The 24,027-nt window shown below is 43.5% G+C and overlaps 2 protein-coding genes across 7 annotated transcripts in view; one reads left to right on the plus strand and one right to left on the minus strand.

Annotated features, from left to right (window-relative positions):
• Nucleotides 1-24,027, minus strand: part of gaa2 (alpha glucosidase 2) — a 67,847-nt gene that overhangs the window by 26,748 nt on the left and 17,072 nt on the right. Inside the window, exons 1-6 of one of the 5 annotated variants that reach the window (XM_078240202.1) lie at nt 23,186-23,352; nt 6,785-7,385; nt 5,477-5,622; nt 4,297-4,462; nt 1,912-2,008; nt 749-868 (exon numbers count right to left, since the gene is read on the minus strand). In XM_078240202.1, the coding sequence (XP_078096328.1) occupies nt 749-868; nt 1,912-2,008; nt 4,297-4,462; nt 5,477-5,622; nt 6,785-7,385; nt 23,186-23,223 (1,168 nt within the window). In that variant the 5' untranslated portion in view covers nt 23,224-23,352. Of the gene's footprint in view, nt 1-748; nt 869-1,911; nt 2,009-4,296; nt 4,463-5,476; nt 5,623-6,784; nt 7,386-11,072; nt 11,249-11,843; nt 11,862-14,120; nt 14,144-23,185; nt 23,353-24,027 lie in introns of those variants that run through there. The other 4 variants (XM_078240205.1, XM_078240206.1, XM_078240203.1 and 1 more) reach the window with 4 other exon arrangements.
• The window catches only part of mettl4 (methyltransferase 4, N6-adenosine), a 46,589-nt gene continuing 38,645 nt past the window's right edge, over nt 16,084-24,027 (plus strand). For both annotated transcript variants that reach the window (XM_078240208.1, XM_078240209.1), the window contains exon 1: nt 16,084-16,168. The gene's annotated coding sequence lies outside the window, so the exon portion shown is untranslated. The remainder of the gene's footprint in view (nt 16,169-24,027) is intronic.

Genomic DNA, 24,027 nt, shown 5'->3' on the forward strand with positions numbered 1-24,027 from the left:
CCTTAATTCCCTCAGTACCCCAAAACCTATCAGCCTTTGTCCTGAATATATTCAGCGAATGAGCATTCACAGTCTTCTGGGGTAGGACATTGTAAAAATTCACAACCTCTTGAGTGAAGAATCCAAAGAAAGGGGAACTTGAGTAGGTAATCTCGCCCCTTCGAATCTGCCCCACTATTCAACAAGATTATGTCTGATATTGTACCTCAACTCCACCTTCCGACACCATCCCTGTATCCCTTAATTCCCAAGCCCCCAACAACTTTAGCCTCATCCATCAAACAAAATCAGGGTTTTAGGATCATAAAATCTTATTGAAGGAGATCATTTGGCCCATTGTTCTCGTGCCGGCTCTTTGAACAAACACCCCTTGGCCCCATGCATACAATTCCATTCATGTGTGCTAATGCTCCTGTCCATTAGAACAGAGCTTCCAATCAACAGTCTGGGTTCATTCTGGGTTCTCATTTGGATACAGAAGTTGCCATGCTGCAAACCTCCCTCGCTAACAACAAGTAACCCAGGCCATTTGATAACAGATGGATGTGGTCATCTTAAGGGGAGAGGACAGGCCAGGTAAGTGCAGCTAAATGTGAGTATAAAATCATTGTGTGTTACATGGTGTAAGGTTCCTGTCATTATATATTATACCATCCCAATTACTCTGCAATGCCACAGATTTCTTATTATATATAAACATAGATATCTGGCTATTGGTTCATTATTCCTGTAACCATCTCTAACTTACCGATGACCTCTAGGTACTGTTGGATGACTGAGTTGGGGTCAGGTCCCATGAATATGTAGAAATCAAGAATCCCTCCAATAGTTCTCCAGGTCAGGGCAGGGGCAGGCTGGAGGACCACATCTGCAGCAGGAAGAAAGTTTTTAATGGCATTTTTAGTGCTTTTGATACTTATTTCTCGTCGCCTTCACTTCTCAGTACAGTGGATTGTTTAACATCCTTAATCCATGTAGGAACAGCATTTGCCTCCTTTCGTTTGACAGTTAGATTTTCCATTCCCTGGTCTGGGAAACCATGGTCTTAATTCTCTCTGAAGTGGCCAACATGGGTATAAGTGAGCAGCTTGAAGTAATGCTTCCTCTGCATCCTTCTCACAGCTCACCCTCCTACCCAATTTTGCATCATCTGAAAATTTGAAGATCATACATTTAGTTCACTCATGCAGATCATTAATATATAATGTGAGCAGTTGGAGTCCAAGCACAGATCCCTGCGGAACCCCACTGCCTGACAATTTGAAAAAAAGACCCATTTATTCCAACTCTTTGTTTCCTATTTGCTAACCAGCTTTCTATCCATCTCAAGACACTACCCACAACCCCAAGCACTTTAACTTTACATAGTAGTCTGCTATGTGAGACCTTATCGAAAGCCTTCTGAAAGACTAAATGGGCCATATCCACCTGTATTCCTTGATCAACTCTACTGGTTACATCCTCAAAGAGTTTCCCTTTCGTAAATCCATGATAACTTTGCCTGATTATTACCACTACTTTGCAAATGCTATGCTATGAACTCCTTGCTAATTGACTCTAGCAACTTCCCTACTTCTGATGTTAAGCTCACTGGACTATAATTCTCTGTTTTCTCTCTACCTCCCTTTTTTGAATAGCAGGTTTACATTAGCTACCCCCCATTCTGTAGGAACCAGTCCAGAGTCCAAAGAAGTTTGGAAAATGACCACAAATGGATCTAGTATTTACAGGGCCACTTCCTTAAGTACTCTGGGATGAAGATTATCTGGCCCTGGAGATTTATTCACCTTCAATCCCATTAATTTGCCCATCTCACCTCACACTACTGGATGAGAAACCTGCCTGGTTATAGATGGAGTCAATTGGCATTTCCATAATGCCTTGCTTCCTCCCAGAAACCCCTGTGCTTACCCATTGCATTGCTGTTGAGAAGGAAAACACCATGTGACGTTCCATCTGGCTCCAGCGACAGGTAAAAGGGGTGGACCCCATAGAGATTAACAAACTCCTACAGGACAAGAAGAGGCAGCACTGAAACCAAAGATCCACATCACACACTAGAATCAGCTCCTGCTCATGGGATAAGATTAAATGTAATTTTTATGCATTGGAGTTAGTCAGTGTAGGCCATACAACAACAACTTTCGTTCAAATGTAGGGAGGTAGGGATGTAGTGGTAATCTCACTTGACTGGTAATCCAAAGGTCCAGGCCAATGCTCTGGGCTATGGGTTCAAATCCCACCACGGCAGCTGGTGGAATTTAAATTCAATTAATAAATCTGGAATATAAAGCTACTCTCAGTAATTATAACCAGGACAACCATGACATTAGGGCAGCACGGTGGCACAGTGGTTAGCACTGCTGCCTCACAGTACCAGTGACCCGGGTTCAATTCCACCCTTGGATCGTTGTGTGTGTGGAGTCTGCATGTTCTCCCTGTTTCTGCGTGGGTTTCCTCCGGGTGCTCCGATTTCCTCCCACAGTCCAAAGATGTGCGGGTTAGGTGGATTGGCCATGCTAAATTGCCCTAGAGCCAGAGGGATTAGCAGGGTAAATGTGGTTATGGAGATAGGGCCTGAATGGGATTATGGTTGGTGCAGACTCAATGGGCCGAATGGCCTTCTGTACTGTAGGGATTCTATGAACTATCACCAATGGTGTAAAGGCCCACCTGGTTTATTAATGTCTCTTAGGGATAGAAATCTGCCACAGTTATCAGGTCTGGTCTACATGTAACTGCAGACCTACAACAATGTGGTTGAGTGTTAATTTCCCTCTGAAATGCCCGAGCCACTCGGTTCAAGGGCAATTAGGGATGGACAACAAATGCTGGTCTCACCAGCGACACCCACACCCCATGAAAGAAACAATAACACCTTTAATGTCCCCAGACAGTTCACAGGAGCGGTTGTCAAACAAATTAAAGACCAAGCCATAAAGACATATCAGGACAGAACAAAAAGCCTGGTCAAATGTGCAGATTTTAAAGGAGAATCCTAAAGAAGGAGTGAGAAGTCATGAAACTGAGAAGTTTAGAGAGGGAATTCCACAGCTTCTGACCTTGTCAGCTGAAGACCAGAATTGGAGGAGTGCAGGGATCAGAAGCTACAGGGATGGAGGTGGTTATGGTGGCATTCTGTGTCAATCATTCATTTGGCTGCTCCATCAATTCAGTGAAGCCACTGCCTTGAGTGTTGCTGATTTGCAGAGCAGCCTCAATGGGTTGAACAGTCTCCTGTTGCTGTGTTCCCAGCAGTGATGCTGCCACTGTTAATTAGCCAATTCTCACCAATACCTCAGCGGTGAAGAATGGCACTTGGCTGCTGTATGGGAGGCACTATGGTATTGCAGTCTGAGTCTACAGGAAATAAGATGGATTATGGTGTGACTTATAGATTTGACTTAACACATCCCATTAATTATACTGTAATGGTACAACGCACTGCGGGAATCAGTCAATTCTTCAACATCCACAAGCATAGTTACCTTGTCAGGAGGGTTAACTGATATCTTCAATGTGATTAAATAGTCTAAACTAATGTTTATTTTAACTTATTAACGCCTTGATCAATAGCCTAAGTGCAATGTGAATGAAGGCCCTGGCTTTACCACTGATTTGTCTTTTCTCAATAAAGTTGGAAGTGTTGTCAAACCAAAACCCTTAACTAAAGTTTATTTTTCTTAGAGGTGCAGCTAATGAAGAACTCACGCAAGTTTGATGGTGTACAGCCCTTCAAATGTTAGGTCGTTCTCTGACTGTGGATTTTTCTCTACCCCCAAGCACCCCCCTGAAATCAGGTGGAATGTTCTGGGCAAACATATTCTGGAGTTGCTAATTCTGGTTGAATATATTCCTGGAGCTCTCATCACAATTTCCCACCGCAAACCGCCCCAAACTCCAGTCACTGGTCAATCCTCACGGCCACCCTTTTCCCATGCCCATTGGGGAGCGAATTAGAGTCTTCCTCATCCCATTGGATGATTGTAACTGTCAATCAAACAACCCTTTTCACTCCATCTCCAATGTCTTTCTAAATAATATGAAAAATGAAAAGGAACATAGTGGCTTTTCTCCCGGGTGCTGCAGGATTCAGGAAGATAATCATTAATTCCGAGGTTCTTCCCACATTTCAATGAGCCTCCAGATTGGTAACTCTATCCCCACCTGTGTAGACGGCCAAGCTATCGCTGAGGAAAAAAAAATGGCTGCCTGTGCTGCTACTGGCAACCAGGTTTCTCCCTGAGTGAACACTAACACACTGTTGTTTCTGGAATGTTCCAATTCATACTGTACCCTAGGCACACTGTCACGAGCCCAGAAGGTCAGAGTGTTCCACTGGACGCTTTGCAGGAATCCGGCCCGGTGTTCCCCGAGGCCATAGAGGTGAGGCGAAGGCAGCAAGGTCGACACCTGCAGGAACTGGTCGGCGAAGAAGAGAGGAGCCACTGTCGTGTTTAACCTGTTTCAAAACATGCAAAGGTCATCAGGGTGCAGCTGCCATGCAGTTCACAGCTAACGAACCTTCTGTCTCCGATTGACGGAGGTGGCACAATGCAACAGGCAGATGGTGGCTGCACAGGCTGAGTCAGCGCATGCCCCAGCAACATTGGGTCACAGTGACTGCTCACATGCTCCATTATTCATCCTGTGGCAGGGCCAGGAAGGGAGAGGAGTGGGAGCAAAGATTTTTTTTATGCAGAGAGTTATGATCTGCCATGCAGAGTCTGAAAGAGCAGTGGAAGCAAATTCAATAATAACTTTCAAAAATGAATGAGGTAAACATTTGAAAAGGGGAAAATTCAAAAGTTTGAGAGTATTTAATTGCCCCTTGTCTCCCTCCAAACTCAAACACCGTGTGACTGCCTCCTCAAAGAGTCTCTGCCAATGGTGTAGAATATGGGACCACTGGACATTCTATAGAATCCCTACAGTGCAGGAAGAGGCCACCTGGTCCATCGAGTCTACACCGACTCTCCAAAACAGCATCCCAATCAGGCCTTCCCTTACGCCCTATCCCCATAAACCTGCGCATTTATCACGACTGATCCCATCTAACCTGCACATCTTGGAACACTAAGGAGCAATTTAGCGTGGCCAATCCACCTAACCCACACATCTATGGACTGTGGGAGGAAACTGGAGCACCCAGAGGAAACACACACAGACACGGGGAGAAAGTGCAAACTCCACACAGTCACCCAAGGCTGGAATTGAACCTAGGTCCCTAGAGCTGTGATGCAGCAGTGCTAACCACTATGGCACCGTACCACCCTGTATGATTCACAATCATACGCATAGACACATACACACAGACCCAAACACATATACACACACACAATCTGACACACATACATGCACAATCACACACACGCACAATCACTTTCATCCACATTCTCTATCCCTCCTCCTATCCTAGTCCATTTAAAAAGTTATGGTTAATGCACTTGGAGATAGAAATCTTTGAAAAGCTTACAAAACTGTCCCAGTGGATTTCCGCTTCACAATCATTCCAAATGGATCTTTGGAATATTCTACGGTATACAGTGGATTCTTGGCTCTCTGCGTTGCCTTGGGAACCTCGATGGGCACTTCATATCGTGGATTTGAGGAATCGTTTATCTAAATTGTGTCACAGAAAGAGAAGAGAATCAGTATAAAGCATCTGACTGCCTTCCCCTAGTTTTGAGAGACCAGCAAGGGGCCAAAGCTCTTTGCGAGATACTAGCTGATAACATTCACCTGACTTCATTACACATTGCTGAGTCTGTGCCAACAATCACATACACCACACACTACCCCGTGCCTCTCGCAGGTCAGAATCAGATAAAAGGGGGAGATAGTTCATAAAAAAGCACCCCAGAAATCACGTTTATTTGGAATCAATGTGCAGATTTAAATTTAAACAAAACTTGATCTGGGCATGACTGTGATTTGTGGGAGCTTCCCGAGTGTAAATTGGCCACATGCATGTTGGCTATTGTGTTGCCTACGACAGTATCTCATTAACTGGAAAGTGCCTCGGTGAGTCCAGAGGCCCATGAAAGGCGCTATATAAATGCAAGTCTTCCTTTTTTTAAAAAAACAGTCCTAATCATCGGAGAATGAGAGTTTGAATCCCACCATGGAAGTTTGAGAATCTGAATCTGGTTTTTAAAAACTGAAATTAAAAAAGCTGCGAGGAGTAATTGTGTCCAGGTTGGATTGTTACAAAAATCCATTTGGTTCATTAATGTCCTTTAAAGGGAAGGAAACCTGTTGTCCTGACCTGGTCTGGCCTGTCCCTGACTCCACACCAACATGGTTCACTCTCTCGAACTGGCTCAGCAAATTACTCAGTTGTATCAAAGAAAGGAAAAACTTGCATTCATATAGCACCTTTCCTGACCACAGGATGTCCCAGAATACTTTACAGACAATGAAGTATGAAGTGCAGTCACTGTTGTGAGAATAAGAAATGCACTTTAGCAGTTCAAGAAGATGTCCACCAGCACCAGGCATCCTGAGAATGGCCTTTGAAAAAATAATCGAGGCAGCTTTACCCAAATTCCTTGCCCTGGTTTACTGACATCCCATCAGAGAAGGAGAAACCTGACAAGGAGGAAACCTGCTGTCCTTCGCTGGTACAAGTGAGCTACAGCTGTTCAGGAGGGCCCACCAATAGCATCATCTCGACAAGGGAAGAATCTAGGTCGGTAATAATGGCCAGCCCCTGCCAAATTCTAAAAATTAAACTTTAACCTCGACAAAAGTAACTTTTTCAGATTTGATGGAAGTTCCTCACCTGGATGTGAAGTCTGTTGTTAGCCTCAAACATTACATTCAGCTGAAGCTTCCAGACATCTCCAGGGTAGTAGGTCTTCTTGCTTCGTGTCAGTTCTCCCATCTCGCCCAGCTCCGTGGGTGTCAGGTTTCTCAGGGTGTAACTCGGAAAGTTCGGTGGGTAGAAGCACCATGGCACCCCTGCCAGATTCATGGCCACCTGGATAAAACAGCATTCTCGCTGCTCACACAGTTCCCGGGTGACCACTCTGTCCCTTTCCGGGTAACAATCGAACCTGCCCCATTCCGGGATTGAGGAGCAGGTGTCCGGATCTGTCAGTCCGTCTCCTTGACTGCTCCAAGGTGGCACATGGCGTGTCCCCATCTCCGGACCCTCTGCCCGCCTGTTGGCTAATTGCCGGGCTGTCCACCCACCATGCCAGGAGCCGGTGAGAATGAGGAGCAGAATGACAGTAGCTATCAATGGCCACAGGTAGCAGCGGGGATGGGTACTGCACTGGTTAATCGTCACATTTCCTTTGGCTGCTTGGCGAGATTTCATCCATTCTTCACCCACTGGGGGATCCAGCAGGAATTCCTTCCCGGAAGACATCTCAATGACACTGAAAGTTATAAAGAAAAAAAAAAACTTGTTTTCATTCCACTTTCTTCCCCATCTGCCCGATTCCTGCCAGGGGGAGAGGGCAATGAGTTTGAGTTGATCTCCAACACCAGGCCCATGTGTCCATTTGCCATATTAGACATTGATGTAGGTCACAACCCAGATCAGACCAACCCCCTCAACTAACGTCCACGCACATGTCTAGACATTACACACAAAAACACACCAACGTAAAACACACACAGAAACATGAGCATGCACACAACATGCAGGTACGTGTAATACATACACACATGCTCCCACACACATCAATGCACTCACATATGTGCATATACATTTGCACACACACAGAGACAGGTATGCATGCATGCTTATATGGTAGCCATGTGCATGCTTATACACATGCATTCAGACCTTGCCGCAGGAGTCACGACAGAGGGGTCAGGTGAGGTCCCTTTCTCTCTCAGCCTCATTTAGTGACCCTCCCACTGATTTGCCTATGTTTTGCTCAGCACAGAGAGTGAATCTAAGGACCCTGTAGATGAGATAGTCACTACTGCATTCCCTCCCCACCCACCCCCCCCCCCCCCCCCCCACCACCACCAACACTCCCACACACTGAGGGGGAGGACAGGCATTGGTGAGTGTGTGACTGAGGCAAGCTGACACTCAAAAACTCTAATGTGTTTGAATGTTCACCAATCCAGCATTTCCTTTTAACATTTGTCCCTTTATTATAAACAAAGGGGCTTGAGAGGAAACTATATTTCTGAAATGACCCATGTGCCTCCTGTCTGCATCCTCACTGCATAGCAATCAGCCTCATCTCCCCATCTACTATTCTGGTTCATTCTTCCCTCACAGTGTTCAGCACTGCTGCTTCACAGCGCCAGGGACCCGGGTTTGATTCCCAGCTTGGGTCACTGCCTATGTGGAGCCTGCATGTTCTCCCCGTGTCTGCATGGATTTCCTCCGGGTGCTCCGGTTTCCTCCCACAGTCCAAAAGACGTGCTGGTTAGGGTGCATTGGCCATGCTAAATTCTCCCTCAGTGTTCCCGAACAGGCGCCGGAGTGTGGCGACTAGGGGATTTTCACAGTAACTTCATTGCAGTGTTAATGTAAGCCGACTTGTGACACTAATAAATAAACTTTTTTAAAAACTTTGTGAAACTCTTCACCTCCCTCAGCCATTCTACAATCTGGAGTATGTTAAAGACCCAACTTTAGTGTCTAGTTCCCTGAACTCTTCACCTACATTTTATTCCTCAAAATATGGTATTGCCCAATTTTTAAAAAAACAGCCATTGAGTCAGAGACAAGTCACATGTTAGACATAATGAGATAGGTCACTCAAAGGCTGCTTACAAACTCGATGATTGGAGAGAAAGTGGGAAGTGGAACTGTGGGCGGACACAGGACAGGGCTGCCCACCCACAAATAAGAACAAAGCAATGTCATCAATGTGCAATGGGTGAATATTTCACAACAATTATACACAGAGGGTACAGTATGTTAAAGGCAGAAAGGGAAACTCCAATACTGGGCCTCAGATCATCCTGGTATTCATAATAATGGAGCTGTTGACAAAGGATAGCAATCAATTAAACTGAAGCAGCCCTAATGTAAGGCGAGGAAAGCTTTAGGAACCATAGTACCAAAGTCACATGTGTTCCTTATCTCTGTAACCTCCTCCAGCCCTATAACGCTCTGAAAAAGCTCCTTTCCACTCATTCTGGGTTCTTGTCCATCTCTAGTTTAAACCACTGCACTATTTGTGACCTTCAGATGTCTAAAGCCTAAACTCTGGAACTCCTCACTGAATCTCTCCACCTCTAACGCTGTTTCAAACCCACTTCTTTGTCCATGCTTTTGGGCACTGCTCCTCGTGACATTTAGTTTGACAACACTGCTATGAAGGACCTTCGGACACTGACTAGGTTAAAGATGCTATAGTAACTCTTAACCCATGTAGATTGTGGGAGGACAACACTGACCAGCTCACCTATATTAACTCCAACCCTTTATCATTCTGGTAAACTTACACTGCGCTTCCTCAAGCTCATTATTCAGAGTTCCTCACGGCAATCACTGCCTTATGATCAGCAGCTGGAACTCTGCCCATCTTCCCCTGTCTGACTCTAGAGGTTCCAATGCTGAGTTCCACCATTAGTTATTAGCACTCTTGATGATGAGTCAGAAGATTATGGGCCCAAGACCCATGCCGGTGATTTGAGCCAATCGTCTAGGTTCAGGCTGCAGTGCCTCAACACCTCGCTTTTACCTCACACATTCTGATCAAAGACCAGTGATCAAGAACCAAGATTCTCATCATGCCAAATGCCAGGGAGTCCCAAAGGTTTGAATGAATATAGTCAGTGTTGTTTTATTGTAGGAGCGTTAAGCTGATGGCTCAGATGCTAACTACACTGCCCTCTGTGGCACTGACTCCCACAGTCAGTGTCAGCTTGTACCTACGAGTCAAAAAGTTATACATTAATCTGGGCTGACACTTGCGTGTAGTAATGAGTGAGCGCTGCATTGTCAGAGGTGCAGCTTTACTGAGGCAAAAAACAAAGGCCCTGTCTACCCTCTCGAGTGGATGTAAAAGATCTTACAGCAATAAAACCAAGTTGCTGGTCATTATCTCATTGCAGTTGATGAGAGATAACTGTTCACAAATTGGCTGCTGACGTAAGAACACAAGGAGTTAATTTAGTCTCTCCAGTCTGTTCAATGCAATCTTGGAGGATCTGATACCCAATTCCATGTAGCCACCTTTGCCCTATATCCCTTTAGTTCAAAAAAAACTTATCAATCGCCGATTTAAGATCAACAGCTGATTTTGCAGAAGAGAATTCCAAACTTCTACTACCATTTGTATGTAGAAGTGTTTCCTGTAATCACACTCCTTAAAGATCTGGTTCTAAGTTTTATGCTATGCTGCACAGTCCTAGACATCCGAACCACTGGGAATAGTTTCTGCCAATCAACCCCATCCCCTTAGTATCTTAAAAGCTTCAATGAAATCATCTTTGATCTTCTAAATTCCTGAGAATATAATCCCTAGTTTGCGTAATCTCTCCTCATATCATATCTTTGTCATTTCGGTAAATCTATGCTGAGTTTCTTCCAAGGTCAACACTACTTTCGTACAAGGTGTGGTATCAGAACTACTCTTAATACTCCAGGTGGAATCTAACCAGGGCTTTGTATATTTGAACATGGCTTCTACATGCTTGCATTTTCGACATTATGCACTTCCAAACTAGTCCATTGGATTTAACACACTTGGCAGAGTCACAAGGTTCTGTAGAAATGCAAGTTTTTATGTTGAGTTGAGCCACTCCAGACTGGCAACTTTGGCTTGCAGACTAAAGGTTTGATAAAGCTATTTACTTAATACACCAGGCAAAAAATAGATCCACAGGTTTTGACAGAACACTGTCACAAAGCAAACTTAAACAATAAATTCACTTAAAGAGCAGCATTGATATAACCCGTCACGCCTGCACTGACTTATGTGAACAGCAGTGCTCCACTGTTAGCAGTGGATATCTTACCATACTCGATCACAGGGCCCCCTCTACATTAACCTCATACAGCCAGCTCTATGCAGTATTTATTCATTCCTATAAAGCCCACAGAGCACTTCTTTCAAAAAACTGCAGCAACGTAGAGGCATTCTTACTTGACTTTTTGTTGTTGGGTGAACAGTTCCTGTGGATCTTGCAGACAGATAACAAGCAGGTTATGTGTTGTTCACCCTGCCTCTTGTCGTGCTATGGTTCACCCTTGGCCCTCCCAGATTGCTGCATTAAGGACCTTTCTCATGTACATGTCACACTGCTGCCCTCTGCTGGAATCATTGCACAAGGACCATCACATTAAAGTGGGGTTTAATTCCCAATGGAATTTAATTCACTCCAGTTAACTTGGTGCTTCTCATTAATGCAGTCGTGTTTTAAAAAAATCTTAATGCAGTCATCTGTTTAACACATTAGAATAAAAGAAACAAATAAGTTTTAGACAAGGGCATCAAGCAGTGTGCCACCAAAGTGGGAGAAATCTAGAACAAGGGGCTATATTTATAAAATTAGAGCCATGTCTTTTAAACCAGGAAGCATTTCTCTATACAATGATAGCAGCAGTGTGTACCATCTCAGCCTCCATTGTGCAGGATCTCTCAACTTCCCAACTCAATTGATTTATTCACATTCATGGCAGCCATTTTCTATCTAAGGTCTTCAGATACAGTTACCAACAGAAGATGCCCACATCTACAAACCCTCTTTCCAATTGGGAATTCCTTTCATTCCCAGTTATTGATCGCTACACGGATCATTACACATCCCATGTTAAATTTCACTCCCATCTCCCTCACTCTCTCTGAACTCATTCCATCAATGAAAAAGAAACACTCACTGCCCTTTTTCTCCTTGCAAGTTACCACGCGCCCCACCTCTAAACTCCCTTTTCTTTCCAAAAGTCCTTATGTTGTTGTTTCACAATCAGTCGTGATGGCATAGCTTTTCAGAGTTAATTTTCAACCAATCAACCAATAGCACTCACTCACAGTCTGCTCCTCTGATACAGTCTCTCAACTCTATATCATTCCTGAGCTATTTGTATCACACTCATGATTCAGACCCTTTTAGCCCATTTGTACATCACTTCCCCAAGAGCTTCTATTTACCTTTTTAATGCCAACAGACAACAAACCTTTTCAGAAAGAGCTTTTCTAGTTTCCCTCGCACAAATTCTGTGTTCTAAAGCAGAACAGGCTGAAACTAAACACCACCCCAATGAGCTTAAATTAACCTTTTATTAGCTTCCTTGCCCATAGCAACCTTTGCCAGAACTTAGCTTCTCAGAAGTGTTGTCACACCTAAGTAATCCAATTATTCCTCCTTTTCAGGATTATTTTAGTGTCATTTTGGATTTAAAGGGACATCTCACAAATATAAACTCTCGGCCAAGCACCGAGCTGGTCACAGGTATGTCAACCTGAGTTATGTGCTAATTCAGAGGCATGAATGAATATCATTCTGTCGTGGTTTACTTAACCCCTGGCGCACACTGACCAAAGTCTGGTTCAAGGACAGTCACCTCAGCACTTCACTGTACCGCAAGCCCACGGATAACCTCACAATGCTCCACTTCTCCAGCTTCCACCGTAAACACGTTAAATAAGCCGTCCCCTACGGACTAGCCCTCTGTATACACAAGATCTGCTTAGATGAGGAGGATTGCAACAGATACCTACAGACGCTGAAAGATACCCTCATAAGAACAGGATATGGCACCCAACTCATCGACCGACAGTTCTGACATGCCACAGCGAAAAACCGCACCAACCTCCTCAGAAGACAAACACAGGACACAGTGGACAGAGTACCCTTTGTCGTCCAGTACTTCCCCGGAGCGGAGAAGCTACGACATCTTTTCCGGAGCCTTCAACATGTCATTGATGAAGACGAACATCTTGCCAAGGCCATCCCCACACTCCCACTTTTTGCCTTCAAACAACTGCACAACCTCAAACAGACCATTCTCCGCAGCCTTCAGGAGAACAGCGATCACGACACCACACAACCCTGCCACAGCAACCTCTGCAAGACCTGCCGGATCATCGACACGGATGCCATCATCTCACGTGAGAACACCATCCACCAGATACATGGTACATACACTTGCGACTCGGCCAACGTCGTCTACCTGATACGGTGCAGGAAAGGATGTCCCGAGGCATGGTACATTGGGGAAACCATGCAGACGCTACGACAACAACGGATGAATGAACACCGCTCGACAATCACCAGGCAGGAATGTTCTCTTCCTGTGGGGGAACACTTCAGCAGTCACGGGCATTCAGCCTCTGATCTTCGGGTAAGCGATCTCCAAGGCGGCCTTCATGACACACGACAACGCAGAATCGCTGAGCAGAAACTAATAGCCAAGTTCCGCACACACGAGGATGGCCTCAACTGGGGATCTTGGGTTCATGTCACACTATCTGTAACCCCCACAACTTGCCTGGGTTTTCAAAATCTCACTAACTATCCTGGCTGGAAACAATACACATCTCTTTAACCTGTGCTTAACCCTCTCCCCACTCACATTGTCTGTACCTTTAAGACTTGATTACCTGTAAAGACTCACATTCCGACCATTATCTTGTAAATTGAGTTTGTGTCTGTATATGCCCTGTTTGTGAACACAACTCCTCACTCACCTGAAGAAGAAACCCGAGACTCCAAAGGCTTGTGCTGCCAAATAAACCTGTTGGACTTTAACCTGGTGTTGTGAGACTTCTTACTGTGTTTACCCCAGTCCAACGTCGGCATCTCCACATCACAAGCAATGGCCACTCGTTAACCTGATGTAACCATAACAAATCGAGACAAAGCCATCTGGTGGATCTGTGACTTGATTCTCTAGTTGCAGTGAAATGCCTATTAAATACCTTCAGCAATAATCAAAGTCTTCATCCACACATTTAAATGTCTAAGACACCTGCTTATCCCAGTTCATGAAATTTTAATACCTGCTTGAAGTGCATCTATCTTAGTCAAGCATCCGAATTTTACCTGGATGTTTAGTTTCTAATTTTGTGTGTTTAGAAAAAGCAGCTTCCCAAATGCAATCTGCTGATTGGCACACTGATGATCTCAAAATATTCCGCAAATAACTTCCCCATGAAAAGGCAGTGCAATTGTGAAAGACTTTGGGTACTAACCTTATTGCCCCCGTCTTTGATTTTGATTTGATTTATTATTGTCACGTGACAAGTATGCAGTGAAAAGTATTGTTTCTTGTGCGCTATTCAGACAAAGCATACCATTCATAGAGAAGAAAATGAGAGAGTGCAGAATGTAATGTTACAGTCACAGCTAGAGTGTAGAGAAAAATCAACTTAATGCGAGGTACGTCCATTCAAAGGTCTAATGGCAGAAGGGAAGAAGCTGTTCTTGAGTCAGTACATGTCCTCACACTTTTATATCCTTTTCCTGATGGAAGAAGGTGGAAGAGAGAATGTCTGAGGTCCTTAATTATGCTGGCTGCTTTGCCGAGGCAGCGGGAAGTGTATACGGAGTCAATGGGTAGGAGGCTGGTTTGAGTGATGGACTGGGCTTCGTTCACAACCCTTTGTCGTTTCTTGCGGTCTTGGGCAGAGCAGGAGCCATACCAAGCTGTGATACAACTAGAAAGAATGCTTTTTACGGTGCATCTGTAAAAGTTGGTGAGAGTCGTAGCAGACATGCTAAATTTCCTTAGTCTTCTGAGAAGTAGAGACGTTGGTGAGCTTTCTTAACTATAGCATTGGCATGGAGAGACCAGGACAGTTTGTTGGTGATCTGGACACCTAAAAACTTGAAGCTCTCAACCATTTCTACTTCGTCTCCATTGATATAGACAGGAGCATGTCCTCCATTACACTTCCTGAAGTCGATGACTATCTGCTTCGTTTTGTTGACATTGAGGGAGAGATTATTGTCATTGCACCAGTTCACCAGATTCTCTATCTCATTCCTGTACTCTGTCTCATCATTGTTTGAGATCCGACCCACTACGGTGGTGTCATCAGCAAACTTGAAAATCAAGTTGGAGGGGAATTTGGTCACACAGTCATAGGTGTATAAGGAGTATAGTGAGGGGCTGAAGGTACAGCCTTGTGGGGCACCGGTGTTGAGGATGATAGTGGGGGAGATGCTGTTACCTATCCTTACTGATTGCAGTCTGTGGGTTAGGAAGTTCAGGATCCAGTCGCAGAGGGAGGAGACAAACCCCAGGCCACGGAGCTTGGAGGTGAGTTTCATAGGAATAATGGTGTTGAAGGCTGAGCTGTAGTCGATAAATAGGAGTCTGACATAGGTGTCTTTGTTATCTAGGTGTTCCTCTCTCAGGTCTGCAGTACAACTGTCACACGATTCAACGTTGTTAGTTATCCCCTGGTATGCTGACTGAACTATCTTGGCTTCTATTCTGGCAACTCCTTGTTTGTAAAATGTATATCCTTGTTTAAAATCCCACCATCAACTCAGCAATTTCTATTACTTCATCCAGCCCTGCATCCCTCTGAGCTCTCCCCAATCCTCTAATTCTGACCTCTTGTGCATGCTTGATTTTCATCACTCCCCCATTGGTGACCATACCGAGAGCTGTTGAGACCCTAAGGCTTTGGAATTTTCTCCTTAAATCTCTCCACTTCTCAAGAATCCCTCCACCCTCTTACAAAACTCTTTAAAAAAAACCTCTGACCAAGCATTTGGTCATCAGTCCCTCATCAGTCCCATTATCTCTATGTGGCTGGTGTCAAGTTTTGTCGTATAGTCACTTCTGCAAAGTGCCTTGGGTGTTTTAATACCACTCAGTGCTTCTTACCTCCCCTTTCTTTTAAACACAAATAACACCTTAAGTGTCCTAATAATGTGATTCCACCACCCCACACACATTTTAAAGAAGAAATATTCCGGTTTGGTAAATCAGAACACGCTTTAGCCTAATAAGAGCGTGGCAAGCTGAAGGCTTTTTCCCCTATGCCTCAATTTGCTGGGGAAACAGGGTCATATTTTTGGGCCAGTTAATGTTGTAATGTCCTGTGTTCTTTGAGACAAAAGGACCAGGTTTATATGCATATTTCAGCGGGACTTTGCAAGCGACAATCTTTCTGAATCTTGGTGGCTATACCACTGTGTGGTGCTGCAGAGCAGATTTGTGTTGGTGTCAGTCACTAATTCTGATGAAGCAAGGAGAAATTCACGATGGAATTACAGTAAAACTAAGGTATTTTTTGCCAATTTACCTCATAAAAATGTCAGCTTTAATATAATAACAGCAATCTATGAGGTTTAAGCTAAATCATGTAATATTTTTAAAGTTCCATTTTAGGCCTCAAATTTCTCCCCGGCCTCAATTTGAACAATGCTCCAGTTCTAGTGCATGACAATGGGGTAATGTTCAAATTGAGGCTGGTGGACAATTTGAGGCCTAATAATGTTCAAATTTAGGCTGATAGACAATTTGAGGGTTAATATTGTAATTTTCAAATGATATGCTGGGTAAAATGTTTCACTTTATTATGATTCCTATGTTTAAACCTGCCGGGTTAAATAAGGCAGCAGACATAGTGACATCTGCTGGAAATTAAAGAGCTGACATGAAGGAAGATTAAGAACTACAGCTGCAAAACTACAGAAGGCAAATGGAGCTGTGGTCAGTCAATGCCTTCAGTACTATGTCCAGTCCATGTCTAGCAAGATGCAAGGTCAGTGTGGAGGAGAGAAAGGGTTAGATTTGCATTGATATAGCACCTTTTGCAGCCTCTGGATATCCCAAAAAAGCTTTACAGCCAATGACGTACTTTTTGAAGTGTAGAGTTACTTTTGTAAAGTAAGAAAGACATCAGTCAATTTGTACACACCGACTCCCGCCACAAGCAATTTGACAATGACCAGATAATTTTTCTTTTAGCAATATTGGTTGAGACAAAAAACTGACCAGGGCACTGGGAAAAACTTCCCTGCACTTCTTCCAAATACTGAGAGGGCAGAATGGGCCCTGGTTTTACCATTTCAGCTGAAAGACGGCACCTCCAACAATGCGTGACTCATTCAACACTGCAGCGGGATTGACAACCAAAGATTACATACTCAGTGTCTTAAGAGTGGGACTTGAATCTGTGACCTTCCATTGAGTAGAAAGTATATTAATCACTGCCCACGGCTGACAGGAGTTGGGAGATTAAAAAAAAGACAAACTAGGACTTTTCAAGCTGAACAGACAGCTGAAAGATGAGGGTAGAAAATCATCTAGGCCCTGTTTTTGGGCAAGGAATGGATAAATCAGTGACACATTTTTGAAAAAATGCTTTATTTGTAATATATATCTGTAAAGTAGATTTGTAATGTAAAACAGAGCAGATGTACTTGCAGCAATAAATTACTATGGAAATGGACTTTGGAACATAATAGCCACAAGGCAAGATCAAAGTTACTTTTAAAACATCTAATAATTTACTTCCTCTTAAACCGTAAATTAAAATAAATATCTAAGAAAGAGACTTGAATCATTAGAACAGGAAAGGCATTTAAATCACGAAAAGTAAATAGGAAATACCTACTCACCGTTTACCCATCACTTCACTGACCATCCACCTATCAATCCCCAGCGTTCACTGACCATTTACCCATCAACCCCCAGCATTCACTGACAATTTACCCATCAACCCCCAGCATTCACTGACCATTTACCCATCAACCCCCAGCATTCACTGACCATTTACCCATCAACCCCCAGCATTCACTGACCATTTACCCATCAACCCCCAGCATTCACTGACCATTTACCCATCAACCCGCAGCATTCACTGACCATTTACCCATCAACCCCAGCATTCACTGACCATTTACCCATCAACCCCCAGCATTCACTGACCATTTACCATCAACCCCCAGCATTCACTGACCATTTTCCCATCAACCTCATGTTCACTGACCACTTTCCCATCAATCCCGTGTTCAGTGACCATTCGCCCATCAATCCTGTGTTCACTGACCATTTACCCATCAACCCACTGTGTTCACTGATCATTCGCCCATCAACCCCTCAGTGCTGAGTGATTGTTTACAGATCAATCTCAATACTCACTGACCATTCACCCATCATCCACTAGTGACAACTGACTGTTCACCCATCACCCTGTGCTTACTTCCTGTGCAGTAAGAACTTGATTTTAAAATTCTCATGCTTAGCAAATGAAAATCTTTCAGTCTCAGATTTAAAGTTAACAATTGATCCAGCATCAATTGCCATTTGTAATGAAGAGTTCCAAATTTTGCCACCCTTTGCATGAAGAAATGTTTCCTAATTTCACTCCTGAAAGGTCTGGCTATGTTTAGACTCCGTCCACTAGTCTTGGACCATTCAATCAATCAGCAAAAATCTTTCTCGCTTATCTGCACCCCTTAATATCTTGAAATTTTTGATCAAACTAACCCTTAACCTTCTAAATTCCAGGGAATACAACTCCAATTTGTGAATTGTCTCCTTGAAATTTAACTGACTCTAGGTCTCATTCTAGTAAATCCATGTTGAGCCCCCTCCAAGGTCAATGTATCATTCCTAAGGTGTGGTGTCTAGAATTGCTCACAATACTCCAGATGTGGTCGAAACAGCGCTGAAGTATCCTCCATATTCTAGTAATCGCGATGTAAAGGCCAGCATTCTATTAGCATTTTTGACACTTTCTATACCTGTTCATGACACTTAGCCCCAAGTCTCTTTGGCTTCCACAGTTTCTAGTCTTTCACCATTTGGAAAATGCCTCGTTCTATTCCTTTCAGACAGAAAGTGGATTATTTTACATTTTCCTGTATTGAAAGCCTTCAGTAGTTTTGCCCATTCACTTATCAATATCACCGTGTCACCTTTCAATATCTCTTTGTAAATTTTTGCTTCCATCTACATTATTTACAAAACTGTCTGTCCTTTTGTCATCATCAAATTTGGATATCTGACTTTCTAACCATCACTAACAAATATGGTCAATAGTTGAAGCCTCAAAGCAAAGTTCCTTATGGATCACCTCTAGTCACATTCTATGGATTAGAATACCCGCCCATTTTCCCTGCCCTTGGTCTCCTGCTGCTCAGCCACTCTCCTAACCAGGTTAATAATTTTCCTTCAATTCCATGAGCTAACAATGTCTTGTTAGGGATTTTATCAGATAGCTTCTGACAATCAATACAAGTAACATCCAGAGACATTTCCACATTCACTACTTTAGTCACCTCTTCAATTCAGTCAACTTTGTTAAACATGACCTACCCTTTAAAAATCCAAACTGGCTCTCTTGGTCTGCTGAAATTTTTCAAGTTGTTCAATAACCCTAACCTTAATGGCAGATTCTAGCAGTTCCTGACAACATATGCTGGGCCAACTGATTCATAATTCCCCGATTTCCCTCTTTGATTTCACCTTTCTTAAATATTGAAAGGACATGCATATTTTCCAATCTAAAGAAACAGTCCCCAAAATCAAGGAAACATTGGAAGATCTTAACGAGGGCATGTGCAATATTCTCACCTTTTCAAACCTGGGATAGAGTCTGTTATTTACTTATATGAATTGTGGCGAGTCCCAGTTCATTATTAGTTTCCTTGGGATGTGCAACATGCTTTCTCTGCTGTAAATACCGATCTAATTATTCAGCATGTCCTCCATTTCCTTGACAATATCACCGTGATGAGAATGTGGAATTGGAAACAAACATATCAGCCATGATCTTATTGAATGGCAAAGCAGGCTCGAGGGGCCAAATGGCCTACTCCTGCTCCCATTTCGTATGTTCATATGTATCAATTTCCAAGGGGTTCACGTTGTTCCGGACACCCTCTTTAATATAACAGTAAAACCTTTGTTAATCTTACTGTCTGCTTTATCACCCTTTACTATTTTGCATCTTTGCCATGAGCTGGACTTTTTCTTTTAGTTTTTATGTTGTCAATTTTGTCTTTAGTCACCCATAGCTGTGTTTCTTTTGGCAAATCGTTTTTGTCCCTTTGGGATATCATACTAATTATTATTTGAACATCTCTCACTGATCTTATTGGTGTACTGTGGACAGTCTCAGTCACATCGCACTGAATTCAGCATTACCTAAATCTAGAGCTTAGCCAAGGTCCTAAGCTCTTGGAATCCATCCCCAAACGTTTGTCTCTTCACCTCTCTCTCTCCCCCCATTAAGATGCTCCTTAAAAATCTACCCCTTTGCTCAACCTTTTCATCACCTGTCCTAATAGCTCATGTGGCTCCATACCAGATTTCTAATATCGCCTCTGTGAATGCTTTACTATGTTAAAGATGCTGCATAAATGTAAGTTGATGTTGAAATAAGAAAGTGCCTTGGTTTGACACAGCAAAGGCCATTGGAACTAAACATGGGGCACAGACAGCATGAGGTGGAGCCAGTAACCCTCAAACCTCAAATAATTATTCAAAAGGTAACACAGCTATTCAACGACGGTAACACCAGCCGTACCCTCTCCAATCAGGAGTGGCACTACTTTAAGGGGATATGGTGCAAAGACCAAGATGCTTTGAGAAGGTAGTGGTAGGCCTTCTACTTTAACCACTGCAGTCTAATTGTTCCCAACAACAGTGTCTACACTTCAAAAGTACTCCCTCAGCTGCAACGCCTGCTGGGATGTCCTAAGGTCATAAAAGGCACTATATAAATGCAACATCTTTTTTTTGTAGCAGCTTTGAAACAACCGAGAGTCCAGCTCAGATACATCAGTGGGCAGTCAAGCCATGTTGATGTGGGACTGGAGCCACATGTAGGCCAGACCATGTAAAGGCAGCAGATTTCCAACCACAAAGAACACCAGTGAACACCTGAGTTTTTAACCACAACGCGACAGCTTCACAGATGTAAGATAAAAGTAAATTACTGCGGATGCTGGAGGCTGAAACCAAAAGAGGTTTCCCATGCGGGCTCCCATGCCCACATGTCTGTCCTTGGCCTGCTGCAATGTTCCAGTGAAGCTCAACACAAACTGGAGGAACAGCATCTCATCTTCCAGCTGGGCACTTTACAGCCTTCCGCTCTCAACATCGAATTCAACAACTTCAGATGATTTGCTCGACCCCACCTCGACCCCCTGTTTTCATTTCATTTCATTTTTAATTTTTTTCTATCTTTTATTTCTTTATTGTCTTTATTTTTCATTCCCCCCACTCTTTCCCATTTTATCTTCCTTTCCTTTTCTCCCCCTTCTCTTAATTTTACCTCTCTCCCACCCATCTCCCCCCTCCCCCCACATCTTCATTTGCTACAGCTTACCCTCCGATTTCAGCTTCTCTGCCGTTTGGCCATTCACACCTTTTATTCTCTCTATGGACTGCCATTCGCAGTCTTTTACCCTGGTTTCTGTGGCTATGACTCATCTTTCATTCCCTCACTCCGCAGTATAAATATCTCCCACTTTCTATGCCTGTTAGCTTTGGCAAAGGGTCATTTGGACTCGAAACGTCAGCTCTTTTCTCTCCTTACAGATGCTGCCAAACCTGCTGAGATTTTCCAGCATTTTCTCTTTTAGCTTCACAGACATTCTGACTGACACCAGTTCTTTAATTGTAGACTTTTTAAAAGTCAAATTCTGAAACTGCCATGTTGGAATTTGAACTCGCATTCAATAAGAACAACTGTTTGTATTTGTATAGCACCTTTAACATAATGAAATGATCCAAGGTGCTTCACACGGGCATTATCAAACCCTTTTCATACCTATGAGATATTAAGTCAGATGACGAAGGGTTTGCTCATAGAGATAGGTTTTAAGGATTGTCTTAAAGGTGGAAAATGAGGTAGAGGTTTTTGGAGGTAATTCCAGAGCTTGGGTTCCAAGCTCTGTACATTGTGAATTATTAGACCAATTAGTTAGCGTACTCTGCCTTGTGTCTAATGAAGCGCTAAAGACCAACGCGTTCAGTCAAGGAGAGAAAAACTTTAACCAATAGGCATCTCTCGCCAAGCTGACAGTTTCTCTCTTTCTTCCCCCTTTCACTCGTGTTTCTTCTTGCTGTTGATTCAACTGATTGCCATAAGGTGAAGCTCAGATCTAGAGGAGCAAGGTTTTGGGTGCTTCTCTGCCCCTCCCCTCTGACAGTATTTAAAGTGAAGGCAGTGGGATTGGGAGGGGACATGCCACTCCATATTTGCATGGCTCCCCCAGTGATTGACACAGTCTCCAGTGAGAGGTTTGTTTGTGTCAGGGACATCTCTCACCTCTCTGGAGATGTTTCAACAAGTGATAGCCTCAGAGTCTGGCCAAGGGCACTGTCCACTAAATAGTTAAGTTGAAACCGAGCGCTACATGGAAGGACTCCAATAAATTGGAGGACTAAATAGCTTTATATGTAGAATAATGAATCGGAAGGTTCAAGGAGTTTATGCGTAGAATAATGGATAACTGGGCTACAATCTACACAGAGCAGTGAAGCTGTAAGTGTAGTTGGTGCATTCTTCACAGGAATCCTTGAACTTTAATTATTCCAGTATCTCTAATCTATGGAATTCTGTACAGAAAAGTGACGACCACTGCAAGCCATTGCTGCACCTCTCGTCATGATTACAGCCTTGCAATCTGTCATGGTTATTTTATTCAAGTATAAAATTTCAAAACAGAAACAGGCCATTCAGCCCAACTGATCTATGCTGGTGCTTATGCTTATTTCACAAGCCTCCTCTCACACTCCTTCATCTCGTCCTATCAACATATCCTTCCTTTCTCCATCATCCATCTATTGAGCATTCCCTTAAAGACATTAGATTTCCCTTTTGACTGTGGTTGGAAATCTTTCTCGCTAGATGGTATATTAGCACAGCTGATTTAAATGCTGAAGCATTAACTACTGTAGTGAGGGAGTCACTGAAAGTTCACCCAGTCACCATCACTCGACGCACCCTCCTTAAACAGCCACAGGGTGTCACACTTGAGTGGACCATGTGAGTCATAGCAACCACGTCAAACCCACAGGCTCCGATCTAAAAACAGAGCAGCTGACATTTCCCTTTCACTGAGGCCACTCTACTTATAGAACAGATCACGCTACAAACCTACACACTTAGTTTCTGTTCCATTAATAGGATGAGAACTGTTTTGTAGCTGCCTCCACACCTTTCAGATTAATCTTTAGATTTACACACAAGGTGGCCATCTTTATTTTCCACTTTGGAATGTCTAATTTACAAGCATCTCAACCTTCCCCCACCCCAGCCCAAATCACCCAAAGTGTCACCTGTAGTTCAATGGGTGGCTCTCTCGTTTCTGAGTCATAGGATTGTGGTTTGGGACCCAACTCCAGAGTCCTGAGCACGCAATCTAGGCTTGCATAGTCAGAGGCATGGTTCTCTTCAACGTCTGTTTGCAGCCGGCTCGTTGCACTACATGGTCCCTTTAAGATTGGCATGTGCATGCGTCTTAAAAGGAACATTGTGTGTGCGGCCTGTTGGTTCCCTATAAGGCACATTCCCAATTGCTGTACACCTGATTACTAGTGCAGCTTAGAGGGAACATTGGTCAGAGATGCTGTCTTTCATGATCCATGTATTTTGGGAAAAGCCTGTATTTCTTTGGCACAATATCCCCTTTAAGATCAAAGTGAACTGGGGAGTATTCGGAAAGAGGAGTAATTGGCTTCCTGGTTATGACATCATTAGGCTCCAAGAAATGCCCATGTGACCTGAGGTAGCTCTGGGGATGCATGCTGAAGCAAAAAGTAAATAGAAAGCTAACTGCATTGGGGTCGAGTTCCAGTCTGTCTTGTGACAGTTCGGATACAAAATTCCAGCTAGAGGAACGAGCCAAGCTCGCTATAAATTGACTAGTTTTGTGTTTGGCAGTAAGAGGAAAATATATCTCCAGATACTATTGGTGAGGCAGTGTCTGAGCTAACTGACTGTTTATAATCACAGAATAGCTCCGGGTAAGTGTTGGTTGGTTGGTCAGTTAAAAGGGAATTCTGGAAAGCTACACCATCTGGACTGTTTTGACCCGAGGAGCAAAGTAGCTATGTGTCTTGTTGGTGTTAACCATGTCTGGGGATGTGGGATGGAATTCGACTACTGGTGAATGTGACTC

Source organism: Mustelus asterias, chromosome 23, assembly GCF_964213995.1.
Source record: "Mustelus asterias chromosome 23, sMusAst1.hap1.1, whole genome shotgun sequence".
NCBI classification, from domain to species: Eukaryota; Metazoa; Chordata; class Chondrichthyes; order Carcharhiniformes; family Triakidae; genus Mustelus; species Mustelus asterias.